Source organism: Nipponia nippon, unplaced genomic scaffold, assembly GCF_047370975.1.
Source record: "Nipponia nippon isolate SJK-2023a ecotype South Korea unplaced genomic scaffold, ASM4737097v1 scaffold_17, whole genome shotgun sequence".
NCBI classification, from domain to species: domain Eukaryota; kingdom Metazoa; phylum Chordata; class Aves; order Pelecaniformes; family Threskiornithidae; genus Nipponia; species Nipponia nippon.
Window position 1 is genome coordinate 11,782,295 of NW_028262333.1, and position 25,745 is coordinate 11,808,039.

The following is a 25,745-nucleotide window of genomic DNA, read 5'->3' on the forward strand; positions in this document are numbered from 1 at the left end:
ACTGAATTTATCTTGATGTTTACTTTCAAATCAGCTCCTGCAGCAGCAGTTTTTAGAACGTGCTTTGTATTTTGTATGACTGGGAGCAGACCCACTCCCTGAAGCCTGAAAGCTGATACATTTTTTTAACTTTATTTTTAAAGCCTGTTGTGATAATCCACACACATATAGACACAATTATAACAGGGTGAAATGAGTTCTTGACTTACCTACAAGAGAGAAAATGTAGTGATGTTTCTCAGAGAAAGCACGATTAAAATTTCCATATTTTCTTTGTATACAAAAAATAGTATAAAAATTAGTACAAAAGATGAGCGTTATCTCCTGTAAGCTTCCATGCTATGATACATTTACGTCAAACCTTTATAAATAGTGTTATTACAGTGTTTTTAAATATGTGTTTTACCATATAACTTTGCACCGGATTGTCATGTTGGTCTTCAAAAATACAGAAATGAGACTTTTTTTTTCCTTCTGAATTGTTGAAACTATGCCTGTCCTATTTCTAACTGAAGGAATATACTATCACTATTGGGCAATGTCATGTAGGTTTGTGCTATATCACATTTTAATCAAAACTGAATGGACTTGTCCTCCAGGCTCACACGACAAATGACTGAACTGCTTGTTATGACTAATATGTCTTACAAATACAGCTGGTTTTCTGCTTGTGAGCCAAGCAGCAAGCAAGGCTATTTTCCATTAATGCATCCACTCCCTCGTGCTGCTCAGGGAACTCCAAGTCTGAAATTGCAGACTATGGATTGAGATGGGCTCTCTTGCAATGTTTTCCATTTTTTATTCACATTACGTGGCTGGTCACATTGATCACAGCACATTGGTTCTGCTCCATGGCAGGACATTTGCATCTTTTTAAGCAGGTGACTCAAAATTAGTGACAGGTTTCTAAGCTGAATTCTGTCATGACAGTCAGAAACGACACTAACCTCAGTGGCTAAATAAGCATTTATAAGCTTTTTTTTTTTATTTCTTTTTTTTTTAAATTTCTCTGCATTTGCAATTTTCTTTCCTCTACAGTTGAAACTAGCTCAGCTCTCAGGAAGTGTTCACATTCTTGGCATGCAGGGAATAGGGAATTTGCTCCTCAGTCCCTACCTAAGAGACTATTTAGTGTTGTATAACAATAATATGAACCCAAAAAAGCACTCTCTCCACATGTAATTAGTAAAAATGTAGTACTGTTTGTAAGAATGGTGGTTGTAATAATAACAATAGTAATGATAAAGCAACAGATACATGCCAGATAGATGACTGATAGCAGAGAAGTCAAATGATACAAAAACCAGGTGACATGCATTCTGTGAGTCTGGTCACATAGCTTGCTTATTGTGAAATACAGTGTAATGTATCACTGTAACTTTTTTCTGGACAATATGGACTCCGTGATTCTCACATAGTACCAGAACATTATAGCAGCAAGCAAGACATTAAAGCAGAAATGCAGTAATGTACTTCCTTAGTACTAAGTCTTGTTTAGAATTAACTGCAGTATGAGTTATAAGGCTTGTTTTGTTAGTGGCTAGAGGTTTTACAGTATTGTTTTGTTAGGCTAGAGTAAAAATGGGATGTGAGAGAACATTCAATATTGATTTAATCTTATGCTTCTACAGGTAAGTTCAGTTTTAATGTTGATTTCTGGCACTGAGCACTTTTGAAAGTCCTTCCCTGAAAGAGTGAAATTAAATATTATACTGTTAATTTTCACCACCAATGCATATAGATTAGTATCTGTAGAGCTGAAAAAGTCCGTAATGGAAGCAAACCTATAAAAACCTGAGCCTTTACAGCATGCTAATGTCTTTCCATTAGGTCAGATTAATGTTTTCTGCTTGGTGAAAATAGGTATTTAGCAACAGTGCTTTCAATTTGTTAGGAATAAATAACTGCTGGACCAATTGCTTCACCCTTGGGAATAAATCTGCACTTCCAGTGCTTGCTATTAAATCACTTCTTCAGGATGACTTGTAACATCTGCAGATTCAGATCTGAGGATGTTGGTTGGATCCAGCAGCAAATGTATCCTCCTCCTGCGTTCGCATTGCCGTAACTCAGAGAGGTGACAGATTCTACCACTGCTTGTGGTCCCGCTGCCACATCAGATGCAGAGCACTATGCACTGTGATAAAGTTGACAAGCTGGATGTTGACCAACCTGCCTTACCATCCCAGTTGGTAACAGCAGCAATACCAACCTGCCGCATGCAGGGAAGTCGTGGGCTACGCAACGGATGTCATTTAAGCGCATCAGCAGTGAAGGATCCAGGAATTATATGGGGACCTGGTATCAAAGAGTTGCTAAGGCAGAACTTTAAGTGACATCGATAAAACAACAGGGATGAAGTCTTGTGTTTTTTCCATTTTTGAAAGGTACAGGGCAAGACTTGAAGCCAAACTCTCTTATCTTGAAGAAAATACACACAGCAGTGAAAATGCTTATTTGCATATGTTTGCACGTGTGTCTTTTTCACAGCAGTAGAGTTTTAAATGGTTGTTGACAGTTGACTGGACAGATTTCAGTTGCTAGAGAGGGGCTATGGAGAGGTTCCTCCCTTGGTGTTTCTCTTCATCCCAGATTTTTTAATCAGTGCTTCAAGTCATGTCAATATCCATATTGTTTGCAACCTACGTATTTTCTCCTTTTAGATCTTCAAATAGCAAGAGACCCATTATCACATCTATTCCTCCTACAGCCTTATTCTTCTCATCTGAGAAATGTTACTTGGAACTTCTATTAATAGTAAAGAGGTACATTTGCACTGTATTTTTCATGAAGAGGGTTCTTAAAAATGCTTTATAACTTATACTAATGCAAATTTATATATGAGGACATTAGATCTGGGGCTCCTCAGAGCTATGCTTCCTAATTGTTTGATATGTAACTAATGGGCTCTACCACCAGAAATAAATCATTAAGTGCTCTGATTCCTAGATACCCAGCTGGAGGCTGGGCCTGACTATGTGTTAAACTCATGCCCTCTGAATGTCAATCCACTTTGAAGTGTCTACAATAATGTGTCCCAAAACAAACAAATTCAGAATGATTAGAGACTTCTGAAAAAGTTGAAATAAAATAAATAAAATAGAATGCAGTTCCATTAGGCAGAGAGGCAGAATCTTTTTAACCATGCATGGTAGCGTTAAAATAAAATTTAATACAAAAAATGTAAAATAATACTTCCTCTATTTTAATGTGCAGGAGAAAGTAAGATTGAGGGCATGAAATGCTTGAATAGAAATTTAACTGAACTTTGCATTAAATTTTCGAAGTCTCATGAAGAAATTTATTGTTCAGCGCATATTAACAGCACAGTTGGTTCCTGTTTTGCTTATGAAACAGCAGTTATTCTTCTGAAGAAAGACTGAGTCCTAAGAGAGAACCTCAACATAATATCCACTGTTGAATCATCCTTAAGCAACATACTTAAGGAATATCTCGTATATTCACAAAAAAACTCTCCAGTATGCAGAAAACTCCAGTTCTGGGCTTACTGTCAAGTCGTGCCTCAGACCGAATTTCAAAGGAAATCTGCAGGGTTTGTAGCATTGTGCACACTTGTTGGTGAAAACAAGAGAAAGCATCATCCAAGGTCCACTTTTAAAGACTGCCCTCAGAGTGAGTGAATAAGGCAGTCTTCAAGGAAGCTACAGCATAGAAGAGGCTGAAAGCGTATTCTTGCTCCATCAAAATCAGGAGAAATATTGTTAGGGAATGAAAGGAGGATACAGGGGTTCTGTGTCTATTTGAGCAGCTGTAGGGTATAACCGAGCTGATGTAGGTCAAGGATTGCAGCACTTGGGTAATGGCAGAGAATTGGTGTAAGTAGAAATGTACGTGTACATGGTAAAAGCTGGCTCTCAAAACAGTTAGCGTTATAGACAAGCAAAAAAAAATATAACAATTTAGCTATGAATGGCATTTTGCAGATCCTGACATGTTTGATTGGCTGGACTATACAGAGAAATCGTTTCAAGTCTGATTTAACATTAATTAATCTACTTACATTGTGCATTCAATCCTGTTTTCTACTGCAATTTAAAAGCCTGGATTCAAATTTCCTCAGTCAATGCAGTTTAAACCAAATGACCACTTTGCAAAATTTATTTTGGAGATGGTAGTTTTTCGCTGGGAAGGCCACTCTGCATGGTGCTGAGGCTGGGAGAGGAGCGAGCGAGCTCCAAGCCCCTTCCTGGCACTCTGCACTGGCAGGATGGCACTGAGACTTTGAGAGCAAATCATCCCTCAGAGCATTTGACTTACCTTAGGTTTCTGTGGTGCCTAGAGTTGTCTTTGTATTTGGAAGTACACAAATCTGAATGAGGAAAACAGCCCTAGAGAGTATTTCCTTTATTTTTTTTTTCCCCTGTGACTTGTTGACTGTCTGTGAAGCTCAGTATACCTGCGCAGAAGGTATGATGAGGGTGTCAGGAAGGCACAGGAATGGGTGTTTGTAGTCCAGAGTTCCAGCCTTGGTTGCCTAAACATGTCATGGGCCACAATAAATATTTAGTAAGTATCAGGTTTGCACAATAAAACTACGTTACTCATTTCTTGGACAACTGAATCCTCTTTTTTTTCACCCACTTGATAGAATCAGTAGTCAAAGCTGTGTTTATGTGTGCAGTTTTGACTGGGGATACCTTTGTGAAATACTCTGAACATATGGATAACCTGTCATATATGAGGTATTGGCTAAACACCACTTACTTGTTATGCACTGTATTTCTCTTTTTTTTCTTTTGCAAAACTGACTTTCAAAGGACAAGACGGCTACTTGGCAGAAGGAAAGAAAAGATACTGCCTGCTTTTAATTCTGAAAGATGATACGATTATCGGTACACTCCTTCTCAGAAAACATTTGTCAAGACAGGTTATTGAAAAGAAGGCTATTATGGTCTCTCATGTTGCTGTAGTTGCCTAATAATATTTTGGCAAAAATTATGTCTGATGAAAATCAGCTGATGACAATTCAACAGGGGATGCAGGAACAGCATCTCTGATCCCATGTAAAAGAAGTATTTCCATCACTTCTAACATGCATTTAGGTGCCCAGCTCCTGTTGAAATTAGTTTATGATGGAAATTTCTTTATCTTTATGGATCTAAATTCACAATATAAGAAACCATTTGTGCCTGTCTAGAGCTAGTTAATTCCTGAATATTTATTACCTGTAAAATTAATTTTCTTCCTATCCCCTCACTCCTTCAGGCAACATCTCCTGATGGGGCCTTGTTACAGAGAGGATGATGGAATTTGTTCTGCTATTGCTTCTGTTGTGATTTTTCTCTGATAAAAGACTGTTTGTGAGTGACAGCCAAGGAACAACAGCGGTGTGAGATGTTCCTTATAGAAAAGATGGCATGGTGGGCTCAAAAATCCTATCAATCTATGATTTTTGTCTTAACTTGCAAAGATAAGATAGTTTACAATGAGTGAAATATAATGTTAAATTAAGTGAGAAAATAAAGTGATAAACTTTGTCAGTAATGTAAGCTACTTTACAGTTAATATTGAATTGTCTTCCATTTATTTTACATTAATTGTTGGTTTTTTTCTTTAAGACCTGATTTTTCCTTACCTGGACTCAGCCTTAGTGGGATAGTGATCTTCATATTTTTATCTTTAATAGGAAAATCTATCAAACTCTTTCAGCATTACAGAAAAATGGGAAAATCTTTCTTCTTCTCCCCTCCCCCAAATGCTAAAAAGCTTTCCACTTAGAAAAAGCTATAATGTACTATTTTTAACTTCAGAGTTATTTCTCACCTAAAAAAACCTCTGTGAGAACAAACAACTACTCAGCACAGCCATGAGATACCAGCAAGTTCATTACAACCATTGGAGCAGTGAGTTTAACTTGGGAAGACAAGCCATGGGACTCAATTGTTCTTCAATAAAGTGGAAGGAGGAATATTATAATGTGCAGTGAATTGGAGAAGACATGTTGTGGCTTGTCCTGTGAAGGATGTCTGCCTCTATGGCATAAAATCTTGCTCTGTATTCCAAGAAATGTCATTTAAAACGTAGAATGAGTGCACAGCAGGAATAATAAAATTGTCTGAACGTATGAATTTTAAGCACTAAACATGCTACAGAAACAAGAATATTTTTTCTGACAGAAACTGGTGACTAATGGCACTTTCTTCCTTAAAAAATGTTAGCTTCGGCTGGACATTAATCTCTTGGCAGAAATTTCTGGAAAAATTAGATATTTCTCAGTAAAAATTTGTAAGAAGAGAAATGTTTTACCTAGCTAACAAAATGGAATTGACAACCTTCAGAGATGGAAAAGTCTCATTTGCAGTAGAACTAGAGCAACATAACAATTTTCTTTTTTATGTATATATATTTCCTATTACTGTGATAATAGCCTTATACTAAGCGAAATGTGGTTATAAATTATTCCTAGCATCTTGTTCGAGTAGTATGTCTAGGCAAGTATGTCCCTCCTCCCCATCTGTTTGACTGATATTTTTCTCTGAAATCCCAAAAGGTGAAAACATTTAAGTTAAATAGTCACGTAGCTCTAATTGAGAACCTGCGGGTAGCGCCGTGTGTCACTTCTTCCATGACAAATCATGTCAGCTACCAAGGAAGTACTTGAGTACGACTTATAATTCAGAATGACTTTTCTTTTTAACTTGCATCCTTTTCCCTAACCTTCTCTTTTACTTCAGAGCTCTTAATGAGAAGGACTTTACAACCATAAACAATATTTTTCTAATAGACTATCATCTGGAGAAAGGTTTTTTGCTGGTGCTCTTGATTCAGACTGGTCCTTTGTTCTTTTTCTAGCTTGCACAGACAAAGAATTGAGGAATCTCGCTTCGCGACTAAAAGACTGGTTCGGTGCTCTTCACGAGGATGCAAATCGTGTCATCAAACCAACAAGCTCGGAGGCGTCACAAGGCAGTAAGAAAACACCTTTCCCATTGAGCACTGAGTGTTGTAGGCAGCTTCCCAGCCTAAGGGAGCATTCAGCTGGGCACAGCTGTGAGTGCTACAATGTCATGTCAAGCGGGTGCCAGCAAGTAAGCAGGCACGCAGGAGACCTGATCCTGCAAATAAATAGCTGCATCGTTTTCTAAAGGAGCTGCAGTCATTCTGTGCTCCTCTGGCCCAAACTGCTCTAAAAACTGGCAGTCAGAGACAGAGAGACCTTTACAAGTTAATCAGGCAGATAACTGTGTCTGAAGGCCATGGAGGTCACGTCTATACTAGTAAATAAAAACGCTCAGGGACTTTTCTCAAGCCCTGAGGTTAACTAGCATGACATAGTTCATGTCTGTACAGTTAAACTCCATGACCCTCCAAATCAGCGTGGCTGCATCTGAATCAGTTCTTGGGGATGGACCGTGGCGTACGCTTACTTCCCAGTTTATGGCCAAGCATTTTCTGACCCAGTGTCAGTGGCATGAGCCAAAAAAATGGCATACAAGCGTAAGGAAAAGTATGCCGATATTGGAAAGGACTCACTTAGATTTTATTTTGCAATTTCTTGCTAATACCTTGTATAAGAGAAAGAACGATGAAAACATCCACATTGCAGCCACAGAGCTGGAATAGTTAAATGGTGTGGAAAGCTGGAATCTGTTGTCTCCCAGGTATTTAATAACACCATCTTTGCTTCCTTTGAATTTTCTTTTAAAGAAAGGAAGAAAATGAACAGTTTAGAGGACATTTACTCTCTGTGGGTTTAGCCAACATGACTGATTTTGATGTCATTTACCCACTGTGGGGGGAAGATTCAGATAACAGCATCAAAAGAGGTCATGTTCATCAGAGAGTGGATGCGAATTTATTTTCTGTAAGGACTCATTAATCCTTTTAAATAGTATGTCCCAAAACATGTGGGCCCCTGGGTTGCAAAGTAGGATGCACAAGTTTTATCTAGGTGTGTGACTCACCTTCACTTCACTGCCCTGATTCTCTAGTACAAGCTGTCTAAAGCCAGGGATCGCACACACAGAATTTAAAGGGTTCAATCAACTGCTCCCTTTTATGGCTCTTTTGACCCCAGTACCTAGTTTCCCTGTAGTGTGAGGCTGGAGAGGCTAAAGGTGCTGTAGAGCAGACCCAACACATCAGGATGGGGATTTACTGTTGGTCCATGTCTCCACAGGCTATATTGCTCAAAACTATAGTCAAACCTCATTAATGCCAAATAGTTGGATCTTAAAACTATGTGGTGAAACAAGCCATGTTCTGTGTAAATGATCTTTTTCATAAGTCCCTTACTTTCCGTAGTATTTACAGCAAGTCAGTATCTTTAAAACCATGTGTCCTACTTATTTCATAGACGGTACTCCAAAAAAGGATATTATCATGCAGAGGAAGCCAAACCATACTGCAAAAAGACACCTGGATGTACAGCTAATCATGGCTTCAAGATATGAATTCATTTCAGACCTCATGACAGAAAATGCCAGAGACTTAAAACTTTGTCTGTAGTCCTTTAGGCCCAGAACCACATGAAATCTCATTTTATCAGACTGTCAAAAGGATGTTTTTCATGCAGATGACCTGTGAGCTGCTCATGAGGACCTTACCAAAGGCCAAAGACCAAATTAATTCCTAAAGGTATTGGGTCTTTTTTTTTTTTTGCTGAAGCAATTTTAGTGAGAAAAACATTCCTGGTAATTCTGCAGTGTTTGCTCTGATTCACAGAGGAGCTGTTATCTCTTTTTAGTTTAGTTTGATTCCTGGCAGCTTTTATATGAAAGGCTGCCTTGGTGATCTTAAACACTTGATCTCAACAATGTTCTTTTTTAGACGGTTGACTTAGTTTGGCACATTTTCTTATTTTCTTAAATGTCAGTTAAAAAAAAAAAGAAACTTTCTGAGTTAAGATGACTAAATCATTTTTGAATTCCACAAAACTTGGGCTTGTTTTTCTTTTTAAGAGTTTGCAACAGTATTCATGAATTGATCTGCATGTGCCAAATTCTGCGGCTCCAATTCTCTCTGGTAGCACTGAAAATACACACAGAGTAAGGACGGCAGTATTTGGTTTCTTCTAACGTCAACTTCAAACATTTGTAAAAATGAAAGACATCTTAAACAGAGCTCAGAATTCAAAGCAAAGTTCACATACCCAAGCTGAAAAAAAGAATTTCTGTGAATCCTGGCAAACAGGACACATGCAGCTCTGGAACTACGCTCTGATGAACACATTGCCCTTTTTTTATTGCTCTGTGTGTGTTGCCCTCCTCACCAGGCTGATCACTTCATTAAACTGAACTGGTTTGGTTATGCCTGTAGAGTCTTAAAAGGCATGCACATCCTCAAAATAATCCATTTTGGGTGTGCCCCTGTGGCAGTAGAAGGAACAGATGGAGGGATGTGATGACTACGATGCCTCGGACACATCAGCTGTCTAGAGAAGGTGTTCCAGCAGAGATTTCTCTATGCTACATTAAATTTTCAAGATGTTACTGTGAGTGTAAATAAGCTTTTTGAGTGTATTAAGTTCACCCCCAGGGGAAGGAAAAAAGTACACTCTTTTTTTTTTTTAACTCTCATCAAAGGAAAGGGATGAGGGCATGTCATTGTGTTTGAAATCTCAAACCTTCATTCAATGAGCTATCTGCTGGATCCCAGCAAAGCACCATAGGCCAGGAACTTTGTCTTCTGCTGGCTTTGTACAACTGAAATCTCCTCAATAAACAATATAAGCAACTCAGGGACATGCTTTGACATAAGGAAATAATAAAACTAATTAGTTAATAAGCTCAGATTCAAATTGCTCCTGAGCCTGTTGATAATTTGTAACATTCCCATATTGTATCTAGATAGTCTCTTTGGTTGGAGTGGGAGTTGGTTTTCTTTTACTAGAGATCTATGCAATAGAAAGGATTTTTTCTGGGGAACATTTCTTTTCCTCCTTCCTTTATTTTAAGTGATGGGGGAAACTAGGTTAATTATTCCCCTGTTAATTTAATTGTAGTATGATTTAATAAAATAAAACTGGCTCATGTAAGTCAACTCTTGAAGGGGGAAAATAATTTTATGTGCCAGAAGGTGTGTTTATTTTTAATTAGGATTTTCACTTAAAGACCTTTTTAAATTTAATTCCATTTTAATTCAGAGGAGGTGGAGCATTTTACATATTAATGGGATATGAGACTTTTACATGTAGGTCACTGGTTTGATTTCCTTCCAGATCTGTGGTGAATGAAAGTTGTTAGGATGCTGAACAGCTGTCAGTCAGAATGAGAAACATGATGGTCTCAATCCAGGTCCTTGTGAGCAGGTGTCCAAATGAGAGCAGCCACCACCACAACTGACATTAATTGGCATCGGTGTTGGCAGCCTCTGCCAAGGGGCCAAGAGCAGGAGGGATATGGAGCCTGCACCATTCTCTTGCTTCTCACCATAGGCACTGTGCAGCGCTGAGCTGATGCACAGAAAGATGCAGAGAAGTTCTCACAGAAGTTACTGTTATTCCGGGTGTGTTGTGCTAGAAGTCCAGCCTATTAACCAAGCACTTAATTCATTACAGCATTACAGTTTGTGGTTTATTTCATCCAGCATATTGCATCATATTTATAAGCAAGTATATCAAAAGACTCCAAAAAGGTATTAATTCATTCAACATCACTTGGCCTCACCAAGTTGATGGGAGCACAGTGACCTCCCACTGAAGGTAAGTGAGCTCCAAGAACCATTTTCCATCAGCTGCCCTGGTTACACAGTAAGTCAGAGCCTGCATTGCACACTCAGGGCACACTTTGCTTTCATTCCTGTTGCTGAGTGCCAAGAGCATCCAGGATTGCTGGTTTTGGACTGCAGATGCAGTGTTGAAAAAGATTATTTACGGGCAGCAGCTTTTACCAGGAGACAATATGAAGTGGAGGTAGATACTACTATTCACCTTCAACCACATATTGAGGGACAGTTAAAGAATTAACCTTTTTCACTGATAATAACCATCTAGCTAGGGGCTTTCCATCACACCTACCACTGTACTATTTAAAGATTTCCAGACCACACTGTCTGATAATCAAGCACTGCTTAATAATACAGCCTCTTAATAAACCTAATCTGGAACTCTGGTCACAACAGTGAAAGCTCCCTTGTTTATAAGAAATTACAATCAAAAACTCTTCAACTAATGTAATTAACTGTCTTCATAAGTGACCTTTCATAATTGTATCTTGCATCCAGGCTCTGATGGTATGTCACAGAGCAGCTTCGTATTCACATCAGTCACTATCTTGTGATCTGCTCAGACAGATCAGTACTGAGGGCACGCTGCTGTTGTGTCCCTGAATGTGTTTTGTACACACAGATAAAGACTTCCCAGCAGGGAGGAAAACAAGACTAGAAATAATCCACAGACACTGTCAGGGGCAAGTTCATGCCAGGGTCTCCTCCTCCCTGTGTTGATCCTTGCCAGTTACGAGGTGACCTTTAGAGACCCACAGGGCTGAGCAACACATACCGTACTCAAGTGGTTGTACAACAGACTTTGTAGTTATTCACCATAGCATCAGTAAGTGCCACAACAGGGTGTAAAGACCATCACCAGAGCAGGCACCTGTGCAGGAAAAGAGCAGCCAAAGGAACCCAGCTGTTTTTCCCCTGGAAACTGTTAAACTGGGAGAGCTGAAGCATGTACCAATCCCCACTCCACTGTGCAACTGAATGATTCACCCCTGCCTCTTTGACTACTTTTAACCTGCCCCGTGGAGGGGAATCAGGCACAGCATACACTGCACAAGGCAGGACTGTGTGTCCTGCTCCTCAGTGCTTTGTAAAGGCCAAGTCAAGGATTCTTTCAATCCTTTCACTCAACAAGAGAGTGCACAGTGACCAAATCCTGCTAGCCTTCTTCAGGTGAATAAAATAATTAAAGTCAATAGTCCTAATTGCTTCAGCAAGGCAAGCAGGCTTCCTTCCTACATCTATTCACATGGTCTTTTCTTTTTCACTGTGCTCAAACTCGATTAGAAAATGTTAGAGGAGATAACAGCACAAAAAAGTGATGAAATGTTCAGCATGATCTCTCTCTTCCCTGCCTGAGCTGCCTCTAGCCCTGAGGAAATGGTGTTACCTTCTTCCTTTCTTAGAGAAACATGTATTATGAATGACAGAAACCTTCCCATTAGTTAACCCTTCTCATTGTTCCTTCATGTCACTGACAACCTTCAGCTGCAGTTGCATACAAAAAGCACAGCTTCCAGCATAAAGCACTGCCCTCCTTTGGATTAATACTTAAAATAGCAGGTAGGCTGCGGAGTCTGGACAAACTGTCAGCATGATTCCAGCAGCATCTTAGGTTTCACTTTAACAAAGCAGCATCCTGAAATGGGACTTGACACTCACAGCAAATAAGGCTAAGCTTGACCTCTTCCAAAGGAAAAAGCCCACCAGGCTTCTCCACGTGGCCCATAGCAGAATGAATAGTGCACAGGCCAGTTATCGCACCCGGCTGAAACAGCGTGAGGTGCCCAGGGTACGTGGTTCAGGTACCCTCTGTGCCGGTAAATCCCCAGCCAATGTATGCGTGTTTCTGAGTCCTTGTTGAAACCAGTATCCCTATTATCAGCTTTATTAGCTCTGCATTACAAATATGCTTTCTTGCATCATAGATAACTTGGAAATTAGTCCGTGTTTGTACCAAGCATTGAAAATACAGTGACAGCATGGACTTATAATGCCGTCTTGTTTGTGGAAGAAGGCAATGCCAATGTTTTTGTAGAGATGGCAGAATACTGGAAGATGCATCTCATCTACATTGTGGGTATCTATATGCATGGCTTGCAGTCTTTTAAGGATTTGGGCTATTAAAATGAATGATGATGATGGTCTCCAAAGTGCTGGAAGAGCAGAATCCTGTATTGCTGCACAATCCTGGAGGCCACAAGAACGAATAGTGCTGGTATGGCATACAAGAGCAGGTGCAGCTCTCTGGAGCTGCCATTCTTCGGAGTGGTGCCATTCTTCAGAGTGGTGCAAGCAAGAGATGCTTCATCCCTTCTCTCCCCCTGCCTCCCCCAGGCAGCTCACAATCCAGATCAAAGCATTTTGTTGTCCACCACAGGAGGCAGGGCTTTGCAGAGTGAAAAGCTGGGATGAGAGGTGGAAGGTGAGGGTGCACTAGGAAAGAATTTGATCAGGGAACTAGAAACGGGTCTGGGAAACAGGATTTAAATTGCATTCAAACTCAGTCTAGTTTGAAAATATGGTGGATGCAGCCTTTTCTCATCACATTTCAGCTTCTTGGAACAAGGCCAACCCACTTGGACTGTAGACAGAAAAAAAAAAAGTGAGAATTTTTTGAGTAGAAATAACTTTGAATTACAGTTATCAGCTATGAATCTCAGCCCTCCCCACCCCACAGAGTGCGAGTAGCACTCTAGTCTGTAGCCGTGCTTGGATTGTAAGCGTTACACAATCAGTTCAGTCTTAGAATTTTGTCCTGCTTTGGGCAAGTGAGGGTAATGTTCAGAGTCCAGCCAAAAAAATTATAAAGGTTTCAGCTTAGCAATGATTCCTGTGCAGTGAGCGTGCTGGGGTTCAGTTGGGGATATTTGCCTGTCTTCTTACAGGATTTGACACCAGCATACTACCAATCTGTAAGGATTCCTTAGGCTGGATGTTCAACAAACTTGACATGAACTATGACCTGCTGCTGGATCCCTCGGAGATCAGTGCTATTTATCTGGATAAGTATGAGCCATGCGTCAAGCCTCTCTTCAACTCTTGTGACTCCTTCAAAGACGGAAAGCTTTCCAACAATGAGTGGTGCTACTGCTTCCAGAAGCCCGGCGGTGAGTTGTGCAATTTGCAGGGCCAAGACAAGTTGTTTGGGTTTCCCTGTGTTTCAGGTTTGATTGAACTGCTTATAGGGATAGTTTGGTAATTGGCGTCAGCTGCTTAAAAAAGCTCTTTTCTCCAGCAGTGTGAAAGGGCATTGTGTAGCAATGTTTAGTGTCACAGATGAGCTGTGTTAATATCCATTGATCATTAATACAAAGAAGTAATAAGTGCCAGTGAACACAGTCTAGAAATAAGCTCTGTTGCTGATAGAAAGCTCAAGAACTTACTCTTTTATTAATGCAGAAATTAGTCAATTAGCAAATCATAAGTTAGAGAGCTGGCATTATGTCAGTTTGGTGAAAAGAGAGGGAAAATGGTTTAACAATGAAAATGGGCCCCAAACACTATTCTCAACTACAGTGTGTTGCAATTATTTTTTTTTTAATTAGTGGAGCTAATGACATAAATTTGTTTTGCAGTACAGTACCAGCATATGGGCTTCTTTCGTTCCCAGGTGTACAGTAGTCTAAATTTCATGTCAGTAGTGAAGCCAGTCATTACAGAGTCTGTCCCATACCATCTGGAAACTGATTCTCGTACATTATATTTTAGGTCTTCCTTGCCAGAATGAAATGAATAGAATTCAAAAGCTAAGTAGAGGGAAGAGTCTGTTGGGTAAGTTCGATTACTTGCTATTCATTTACTCAACTAATTAAAGCTTCTGTGATTATTGTAACTTTATATGCAGTAATGGTTTTTCAATTAGAGACTAATGTTTTGAGTTGGGAATATGCATCACGGAGTGTAGGCCTGACACTATGAAATTAAAGAAATGATGAGATAGCAACATACAGAACAGGTGTCAGCATGGCAATGGGTTCAGAACTAATTTACAGCTCTCTAGAAATGCAAAGCCTTGTCTGCACAGAGTTTAATACTGCCTACATCACCTCATAGGTCAGAATAAGTAGAGAGGCTGCTTAATACTCACGCTTCCCATTTTTGTAGGGTGACTGAAGGTGCCACAGTTCATGGCCAATGGGTTCATGTCTTTTTCCAGTTATGGTGCAATGCATGTATTCCTTGGGGTTTATTTTTGATTAATCACCCTTAAAAATATTCCAGTATATTCCGTGTATATGAAAATGGGAATTCATATCATCTCATTTCAGGCAGCCCCGCAGGGTGCTCCATGCTGTAAGATGTGATAATGCCTGCCCCTCTCTCTATTGACTATTGGGAGCCTGAATTGATTCATAACTTACACTGCTCTGATGGATATCTAAAGTTAGATGAAATATATCCCCATGTGACATTTTCCCATTTAATTGCTAAAAAATCAGAACTGAGTAAATTTAAGGTAATGAATTCCATGCCCTAAAATCACCCAGTGTTATGTAGCCTAGCATTTATGTGGTGGTATCTTATTGAAACGTCTGTCCTAGCACATTCATGTATGTAGATCCAGATCACGTGAGGCGTATCAGTACAGATTTACTGTCTGTAAAAAAAGTCCCTGTTTACAGAAAGCACTGCGTTCCACCCTTGCAGAGTCTGGCTTACCTCACACCCAGGCTGTCAGGCCCATCATCGAGAACCTGTGTCAGGTTCTTACAGGATCACTGCCTGCAGCACAAAGCATGCATGTCAGCTCTGCTGAAATGCTTCTCAGGTTGCAGTCTGCCTCTCAGGTTGCTCTCAGAGTTTAGTCTGACATTTCTAGATACTCATTAGCAGACCCTGCAAACAGAGCTTCTGCAAAGCTCATCTTTGCCAACTCCGCCATTCCCAGACAACACTGCTGTTTGTTTGGACTCAAGGTTCAGGTCCCTTAGAAACAATCCCAACCTGGATTCTTTCATTTAAAGTAAGAATAAACACTCCCAAAGGCCACAGAGGCTGTGGTTCCGTTCCATCATCCTTTCATAGCAAGGTCACATAAAGATTAAGATATTTCAGAGTTACAGCTCCTGCTGTTCATAGCTGTGGGAACGAAGGGAGGATTGATTGCTCAGTTGTATGTGTGCTCCATTCAGTAAATATTTTGCATTTGTGTTCGAATGCATGTTGTGGCAGAGGAAGTCACGGTGTTCTCTGTCTCATGGGTGTCATGATTTTCAAAGCCACCTAAAAGAATAAGAAGCCCAGTTCCTAATAGATAGCTTTGGCTATCCCATATTTATTTTATGCTTTGCTGTTATTTGCTATACGCAATAAATGTCATCTAGGTTGAAACATAAGTGGTTTGTTCTGGTGTGCAGGGAAAAATGATGGCTATATTGCAGGTAGTACAACATACAGGCAGTTGTAGCACATGTCACTGGGATCTGATCACAACAGCAGGAGTAAAATGACAAAGTAAAAGCAGTAAGAATGGTCTCTTACCACAAATAACTTCTAGTCAACTGTATTAAAAAAAATGAAGGATGAAAGTGGCTAAGCTCAACAAATCAAGAAGTGTCAGGCATAGGTTGTTTCACAAGCTAGAAAATTATAATATAGAGAAGAACTTTTTGCTTCACCTGCTTTGAAAGTCTGCCTGCATAATGGCACCTGTCTGTGAGATTTTAATCTGATCCCATAGCTATGTATACAGCAGAAAACATTGTCTTTTCTCTTCACTGACTGAAAAATCATGCAAATGGAAACCAAAACATACACATGACAAAAAACACGCTTGTAGCAACAATAAAGATTGAAAAGAGAGATGAACATTTTCACAGAAACTAGCCTTTAATTATTCTCTTTCCTTCTCTGTCCCTGACATATAGAGTACAGCATTTACAGTCTGGACAGTATACATGAAGAAAATTTCTGTTAACTTGCATCCATTGATAAAAAATGATGACTTTTGATATTTTGTTCTCTATGTATTTTTCAAAACACATGACAGTTGCAACAAAGTACTTCAAAGCCATTGCCATTAGATATGTTGAATTTGGAGGCTTTCAAATAGCATCTAGCATCCCAGGGGACTGAATTAAAAAGTAAACAGCACTATTCATCTTTTCCTACCAGATTTATCTAGAGTACAATTAACTGCAGAGAGTGTACTTTTAGAGCATACAACTCTGCAGCCTGATAATGCTTCTCCCACATCACTAAGGTAATAAACTTCTGCTCCCATCACTATTTTCTTCTGTATCAGCCCTGTGAATTCAGCTAACATAACAGCTAATACAGGGAGCTGTGTGCTGGCTAGAACTTAATTCTGTCAGGCTTTTACCTGTGTGCTTCACTATCTTTAGCATGCAATTATTCTCCCCATGTCCTCTGAGGAAAGGGAGTATTATATAGATAAGGAAATGATGAAAAAAAGAAAAAAGATATATAGGTCTGGATCCATAAAGAGGATATAGATGCAACAGTGCTGTTCAAGTTTGCATGGAATAATTAAATACTCCATGGGACAAAGAGAGATGGGGGAAGCAGGATTCACTAGCCTGAGGCAGTTCAGTGGGGAGTGACTAACGTTTTGTAGTGCTTAATAGTAAAGCTGGTCCACCAGTGGTCCTCTCCACACTTGTGGGGAAGCACCATCTGTGCAAGAACCTCTGGAGAGGAAATGTGAACTCCTTTCTCCTTCCAAACCCTGTGGATGTTCCCTGATGCCAAACCAAATTATGGGGTGAAATGTTCCCACTAAATGGGCTGTCTGGATGCCATGCTCCAGAGTGCTTGTAGCCAGAGCTTATTTCTAATGAACACCGGGACTGATTTGTGTAGGATTTACAGGACGAATCATCACGCTGTACAACACTTGCTCCCAGTGACTCTCTGTCCCCACCAGATTATCACCTGCACCTGACACATTGGAGAGGACATGCTGTAATCTTTCCTCTGATGGTTGGCAAATACGGTGACATTAGTATGCGTAGCTAAATATTTAAAGCTCCAGTGTTACATACAAATTGGCACAAATTTCCCATGCAGAAGGAAAAGTACCTTCTACTCTTCACTGTGACCCAAAGTGTGAATCCTTTCCACGCACAGTTATGTTGGCAGTGAGCCTGGGCCATAATTTATTTTTAAATCTATGGCTTTTACAGGCAGTGTGGAACATATTAATACCTTACAAGAAACACATTGAAACTATGCAGAAAGGCCTGTTTCAAAGAAGGGAAAGGTTGCATTGCCCAAGGAAAAGAGAAAGCATGAGACAGTTTAAAATGCAGAGGCCGTTCTCTGCTCACCCCATAATGCCACTGAGGTTCCCCCTTTGATTCTTCCCTGGAGCCAGATGCTCATCTGATATAACAGGGGAGCTCTAGTGACACAGGTACAGCTATGCGGATTTACACCAGTTCAAAATCAGCACCTGAGCGCTTTTCCCAAGGTTGTGTGTAGTCTGATAAACACCTGGAGTGCTTAACAGAGAGAGGACATGAGCTTAAATATGAAAAAAAACTTTCTCAATCAATATTGAAATAAAGGATCAAACAGTGAGCATTAACTTACAAAAACCTGCAAAGGCGAATACATATTAGAACCATTTTTTTATAAGTAGTGAAAATGAGTCTTTGGTAGTCATCAGTATGCTTACATTTGTACATGAACATAATGGTGGTACCTATAAGCAAGCCTGCTATAAGATCATGCTTTGAAGTTGTTTAAAATACTCTCACTAATGGATGTGAAGTGGTCTCCAAAACTGATCCAATATACAAAGATTTCTGCAGATGTTCAAAGGTTTCTGTTCTCATCTTCCAGACCCACATTAGCAGCACTCAAACATTAGACAAGTACTGCAGTGCAAGGAGTTTGGAAATTCAAGGATTCACTTTATATAGATGTGTGTGTGTGTGCATGAGATTGACTGACTTCCACTTTTGTGTCTTTTATATAGGAAATTTCATGACATTCGGGCAGCACCTTCTCATTCATTTTTTCTGTGAGAAATGTAGTCGAAATAGCTCCTTTGACACTTGAACTGTCTGAAGAGATGCTATACGCATGGAACTAGTTAAAAAACTTACTGTGTAACCAGTAAATCACTGGTATCTTTGACAAAGGAGAAAAATGCTTTCTCAAAAATCATTTGAGACAAGAAATTTGGGGGCAAGGGTGGGTTTCTGCCATGTTTCAAATTGAAGCAATTGGCAAAGAAAGGAAAATGACTGTACTGACCTCCCCTGGGAATAAAGCTAACTCATCTCAAAGGACAAGAGGGCTTTTCATATTGAAGTACATTTTCTGTATCTGCTGAAAATGGTGGGAACAATAAAATGGGTTTCTCCTGAGAGCTTCCCTGTCTGCAGAAGCCAGAATGAACCACACTCTACAAGGCTGAACTATATTGGTTTTATTGTGAGACAAATCTTGGGCTTCAAATCCAAAGACTTATTGACTTCAAATCCTGTTGTCCCTCTCTGTAAAGCTTATGCATTACTTCTCCTTTTATACATGGGAACTCTCAGTAAGTCGGAAGTTGTGCGTGAGATTAGTATGAATAGCAAGCAGATGGCAGATACCTTCCAGGGATAATTACAGTGTTGTGGAAAGACTTATACGATAAACACTGAAGGAGTGCAAATGGAAGGGAAATGCAGAATTAATGAAGTTGGGGTAATAATCCAGTTGGGAAGAAAAGTTTAAAACCAGGAGTTAAATCTGAAAGGGGCTCTGTGGGAATATTAATCATTCAGAGACAGACTGAACCTATCTTAAGTACCATATGCCATCACCCTCCATGTGCTATATATGCACAAACATTTATGCACTGTGCAGTGGCCAGGGCAGCTGAAAATAGTTAATCATATATAATTTCTGCTCCCTTTTAGGCACCAGATAATCACATGTATTTTCTTGCCAATGTCGTAAAGATCTTCATGTAAATAAGCGACAAGTTCATAATACTCTATATACCTGCTTGCTCCTACAGAGGCTTGCATTACTGATTACACCTTATATTTTATTCAGGTGCTTTTATCCCACGGTGCAATGAAGAAGGTTATTACAAAGCCACTCAGTGCCATGGCAGCACAGGGCAGTGCTGGTGTGTTGATAAGTACGGGAATGAGATAGCTGGCTCAAGAAAGCAAGGGACAGTTAGTTGTGGTGAGTAATGATGTGCTTTCCTCAGACAACAAAGGAATTAACACTGTTGTAAGCCCTGTCATTGCTGTACGATGGAGTACGATAACAAAAGTGACAACAGGGAAACATGCCCACCAGTGTTCAAAGTGCTCCTATATTTTCCTATTCAGACTACAAATGGGGCCCTTATATGCGTATTGGTCCTTGGGACTGGGGGGATGCAGCAGAAGTTAACAGGCAATAACCACTGATAAGAAGATATTTTTGCTGCCAGCCTGGTAAAGGTAGTAATTTATATTAAAATTAAGGCTATGAGATTGCTATGCATGGTTCTGTATACTCTGGAACACACATTTGCTGGGACTTCATGAATAAAGTCTTTCCAGACAAAGGAAGGCCTAAATGTGTAAAATTTTGTAAGTTAAAAACCAAGCCCAATAAAATTGCTGACAGGACAATACTATGTAGATATGTGAAATCACTGATTAGCTGTTATACCTAGGCAAGCAGGATTTCAGCTGTATTCCTTCAGAGTGCTTCAGTGAAGGTTGTGGATGCAGCTTTCTTCTTTGAGAAGAAGCAGAAAAAGCAGAGACCTAGAAGGTCTGAGATGCCCAGAATCACATCACAGAAGTTAGGCTCAATAGCTACGTTTGCAGAGTGTGGTTTGTGCACTCAAATAAAATCAATTTGTGGAATATTTTTAGCTTGGTTAACAGAGTTGTGATGGGATGAAAGTATTTACAAACGAGTAACGATTTTCTGGCCTGCATGCATGTGAACTGAAACTCTCCAGGTGAGTCTCTAGGAGGAGGGTGATGTATAGTTTTTTATGCAAGTAAATTTTTCAGAGTAAATTGATATATATTTATCCCAGTTTAGGATGAAAATTGAAATGTAGAGGTTGTTTCATGAATAGCTGAACCAATGACTTTAAAAAGTAACATTGCAAATGAAGGTGGCTTGAATGACAAGGGTAGTGATGAACGAGGGATTTGGTGTCATGTGAGGGAATGACCTTTCCTGCTCACCTGTTTCAGAAGAAGAGCAAGAAACCTCAGGGGATTTTGGCAGTGGTGGATCTGTTGTACTGTTGGATGATTTGGAAGAGGAACCTGAAGCAGCAAAAAAAGACAAAGAAGGGAAACTGAAGACTCATGTAAGAGCAGCTAATGAAGATGATGAAGATGAAGATGATGATAAGGATGATGAAATTGGTTATATATGGTAGTGCCCATCATAATGAGGACTCATGTTTTGCACAATATTGCAAGTCACATCATATCTCTGCAATTGTATCTGAGAGTACCTGGCACAAATATTCCCTCTCTACTGAGTTTAATTTTGTATAGTCTGTTTAATTTGGAAGACAACTTTATTTTCCAGCAAGGACTGTTTGGAATACAGCTTTTGTTCAGTTGGTTTGGGGGATTTTTGTTCTATCCACTGGGGCAATGAGTTTTGTTTCAAAAACATTTCATGTCTTAATCCTCACTTGCACAGCTTATGAAATATATCCTGTGAAAGAAGAATCGCAGAAGGGGCTCAACAAACCAATACAAGGCTTTGAAGCTCTTCTCGTGTTAGAGAATTTGTGTCATAAATTGTTACCTGGATCATATCATAAACAGTTATTTTTCTTTCATGAAGAAGGAAAAGTAGGTGCCTCATTTCTATCCATATTTGTTACGTTCCAATAAAGAGTAAGTCTCTTTTGGGTAGTGACTTCTGGCTGCCCGGCACCAGGGGTTTAATCCAGAAAGAAATCCACTGGCAGGATTTTCTCTTCCTTACATTCTCTAAGAATGAGTCCAGCAGGCTTAGTCCAGCCCACGCTGAAGGCAAAGCTCCCACCAGAGTGCAGATCAGCTCACTAACACTGTTTATTTGGTTAAGGAACATGGCCTTGATCTTAAGAGATGCTGAGAACCTGCAGCTATCATGGACCAAGCCCTACAGGCAGGGAACAGAGGCCATCTGCCTTTCAAAGCATTTAAGGAAAGAGTGTTTTGTGAGTTTGTAGCCTCATAACCGCCTCCATAGCTGTTCCTCAGGTTTTGTCTGAACTCGTTTGCACTAGGAGTTGCACTAATGTCGCGCAGGCAGCCTCTGCTTCCTGCTCACGCACTATGGATCTGCCTGTTCTTCATTTACTCTTAGCAATCACTCATTCCAAAGTTATAACGCTGTCAAAGACACTAACCATCAAAAGTAATAAGCTGTCATTTCTTTAATTTAAATAGTTAACATTTATTTGGCCTGTTTAAAAAAGCAACTTTAGGTGATCATGTTTCAAAAGCGTAACCCCTTTGCTCAGTGTGACAAGCTGCACACTCGTAATACACACATGTTAAAGAGAATAGTATTAAAATACAATCTCTGATTCCCTCAGCGTCACAGCTCTTCAATTGTATCACAGCGTATTGACATTAAATTATTTGCTGTGTCCTTTCCCATTGCAGTTCTCTGATGCAGTAATGTACTGTGGTGACCTTTTATTATTTTGCTGTTTTCAGAAACAGTAAGAGGTACCTTAACCCACGCTTGCATTCGGATGCAGATATAAGTATTTTAGCAGTATCTGTGATTTGCCTGTGAGTTATTTTGCAGAACGAAAAATGTGCTTATTACACAGAAATCTAATTAGATTGGATTTTTTTTTCCTCTGCGTTAGTGTTGGATATAGAGGTGGAGACAGTATGGAGGCAAAACATGGTGGGTTACATATACACTCGAAGGCAGGAAAATACCATGCTGGTTGGCAGAAGTCAATTTTTTAGGGACACTGGCCCCAGGGCTGTGGTCTCAGCCCTCTCCAAAGTCAATGCCCACTGTAGAGCCTGGCAAGGCTCTGCAGCCCCTCTCCCCCTCTGTGTAGGACCTCTGCTTTCAGACATGATCAGAGGAGCAGTACAGAAGAGGACCTGCTTTCAGACACCATGTATTGCAGGGGCTCAGTTGTTTTCAAGGCTCTTTCATTTCCCATTTATCTGGATCAATGACCTGAGAACAAAGAGCAAGCCTGCATAATTGTTATTAATGCAGAAGGATGCGTAAAATCGTGAGGAATTTGTTGTGTGTTGTTTCACGCCCCCACATCCTCCCAAAAATCTGCCATCAGTCATTTGCAAAAGGCCTGCAATCCGCCCTGCCTCAAATCCCTTGAGTTTTCCAATAGCTTTTGAAAATTTATGTAAAAATCATTGTGCATAAGCTGCACAGTACACATGCACACACACACGCTTTTTCTACTTGCCTTTCATAGAAAATGAAGCTGACTTGCAAGAGGAACAGATACAACCAGCATTTCTGTTTCCCTAAACAGTATGATTTTGTGAGAAGCAATTGAACACCATCAGTAGCTTGCTTCTCAAACATCATGGCTGGTTTCCTTCTGGCACTTTATTAGTTAAACCCATACTCTCTGGGTCTAGCTCTGCTGTCCTGTGCAGGACCTGCCTAAGGCACAGAGTTGCCATTTTATTCTGACATAAAACTGAGGTCCACAATCAATTGAGTTATGCTTATCCTTCTGACTGGACTCATTCGCCACACACAACTAGTTTTTTTCTGCAGTCCTGTGTCCCTTTGCAATGGCTTATCCTGGAACTATGCATTACTTCAAAGGCCACATAGTAAATCCCTTCTCCTGCCCAGCACGTCACCAGGGTACAGCCTGTCTAACCAAGCCCTTGCAGGCAGCTCCAGAGTCCAAGGTTGCAGCCCTTCTGTGCCACGTGCAATCATGCAAGACAGTTAAATAAAAGCTGTTAAATAAGCCTTTAAAAGTGAATGTGGACATCCTTCAGTTTACATTAGCAGACATGCCACCACCATCCATTTCTCAACACCATTGGTCTCTCCTAGCTGTAATCTCTCACATGCAACTATTCCAAATCAGTGCTGGCAGGTTTTATATCTTTTGCTTGAACTATAAAAAAATTACTGTCTCTCGGACTCACCAGCTCCAGTGCTGGGGGGTCCTAGTCAAACGGCTCTGTGCCCAGCATGGCCAGGCAAGAGGGCAGATGCCTTGGCTGGTTCGGCTGACCGCTGGTAGCCATCTCCCTTCACACAGAAACAAACACAAACGCACCCCACTCGCCCCGTTTTAAGCCCGCTGGCCCGGCTTCAGGAAGACACCCCTAGCCAGGCGATCGTTCAGTCACCTGCGCCAGTTGCTCAAATGTTCTTCTGAATCAGGGCCTGCATTGGAAAAATGCCATTTTAGTGACTAGTTCAGTTGGGTTCAACTGCAAGAGCATTTAAAGAGAGCAGTGTCAACTTGCAAGGTGTCACAGCCTAGTCAGGAAAGGGGCAGACAGGCTGTCGTGCTTGGAAGGGCAGCGCAGACTAGGGATTGCTTTAAGAGCAAGGTCCCAGCTATTACAAAGCTATTTAGCAAAGCCCTTTTGTGATCCACTGGCATCTTCCAGTGGCTGAAGGATCTGCAGCCTATGTATACATATGTATATATGTGTGCGTCTGTGTATACATGTGTGGGCATATGTGTGTGTCTGTGTATGTCCAATCTGGGAAGATGCAGTAAGAAAATAGTTTATTTCTTTAAAAGAAACCAGAGAGTCTACCAAGAACCAGGGCTCTTCCAGATCAAGCCCCTTCCATTCTTCATGCTTTGTAAAGGATTTAATTTGTTTACAGCCTAATTTAATTCTGTTTTTTTTCTTTTTTTCTTTTTTTTTTCCCCTCAACGTAGGACTTCCCATCTGCATTGTCATTGACCTTCCAAACATTTCTTCCTTGTGAAAAATGGAATCAGAGTTGTCCCATTCTTTTAGAGACACAAACCAATTTTTAATCACATTTTCTTTTCATATTAGAGACTATGAAATACTGTTAGGTATTGCTTTATGTTTCAAGGTGTCCTTTTAACTACTGTGGTTAAATCAAAATCTCCTTGAGTTCAGATTTCAGCACAGTTGGGTTTTTTGGGTCATTACTGGACTTTGCTGTGAACACAAAGAATCCTTTTCCTTTTCTTTGCCTTTTTTTAAGCTATTCTGTACTATTATTTTAAACCATTTGAAGCGTTTATTTAATATTTATTCTACAGTTTATATTGAAAATGTAAAGTTTATATTTAAAACAACACTGTTTGTTAGTGAATGCTTCTCTTTGCCTCTCCAGCCTAGTCTGTTAGTCTCTGGCATGGGAATATTTTGATATTAGAAGTTTTGTAGCATTTTTCCCCTCAAGCAGCAAATGGCATAGATCTAAGGTCATCACTTGATACAGACCACCAGATCGCTCAAGCTTAGCTTCCTACATTTGTTGGCTTTTATTGCATCCCTTCTGTATGCCATTCAGGTTCTTTTAATACATAGACTGCTTTGTACAGTTACTATACATCAAAAAGCCCTTTCTACAGTAGGTGGGTTTTGGTCTTTTTATACTTTTCTCAATGCTGTTGATGTCCATTACTGTTAAATGTGTAGATCTGTAAGGAGAGATCCAAATATTACGTGTTTCAGTTTGATGTCCCTACTGTCGATGGATGTAGACTGTCATAGTAAGTAGAATTGCATAGTAAATTCTGAATGCTTTTTCCATAAGGAGTTAAGTGGAATGTGAGCATTTTGCTATCTTTGGTTAACTGTAAATGCTTAACTGTAGTCTGAAATAGTTGCATTTTTGTCTGTCTCAATAAATTTTAATTTGTCTGCGACTCCTTATTGCCTGTCCTGAATTTTATTAAACTTTGGGGATCAAAAATACTGCAGTACCTTGAGTCAGCATTTAATCATGCATGGAAATGGATGGTCTTTTATATTTGGTTTATCCCTTATACCTCTGTTCAATGTCAGCTGTAATATGTGAAGTTAATGTAAGGTCTCTGGAAAGCTATATTTTAAAAGCAGAAATGAAACCAAACTGAAAGTAATAACTTTACCAAAATCAGAACTTTT

The 25,745-nt window shown here is 39.9% G+C and overlaps 1 protein-coding gene across 2 annotated transcripts in view; it reads left to right on the top strand.

The window, feature by feature from the left end:
- SPOCK1 (SPARC (osteonectin), cwcv and kazal like domains proteoglycan 1) overlaps positions 1-25,504 on the top strand; it is a 330,703-nt gene extending 305,199 nt beyond the window's left edge. For both annotated transcript variants that reach the window (XM_087754039.1, XM_087754040.1), the window contains exons 7-11: positions 6,814-6,930; positions 13,572-13,793; positions 14,395-14,457; positions 19,702-19,839; positions 20,859-25,504. In XM_087754039.1, coding sequence (XP_087610165.1) covers positions 6,814-6,930; positions 13,572-13,793; positions 14,395-14,457; positions 19,702-19,839; positions 20,859-21,049 — 731 coding nt within the window. In that variant the 3' untranslated portion in view covers positions 21,050-25,504. The remainder of the gene's footprint in view (positions 1-6,813; positions 6,931-13,571; positions 13,794-14,394; positions 14,458-19,701; positions 19,840-20,858) is intronic.
- The last annotated feature ends 241 nt before the right edge of the window (positions 25,505-25,745 follow it).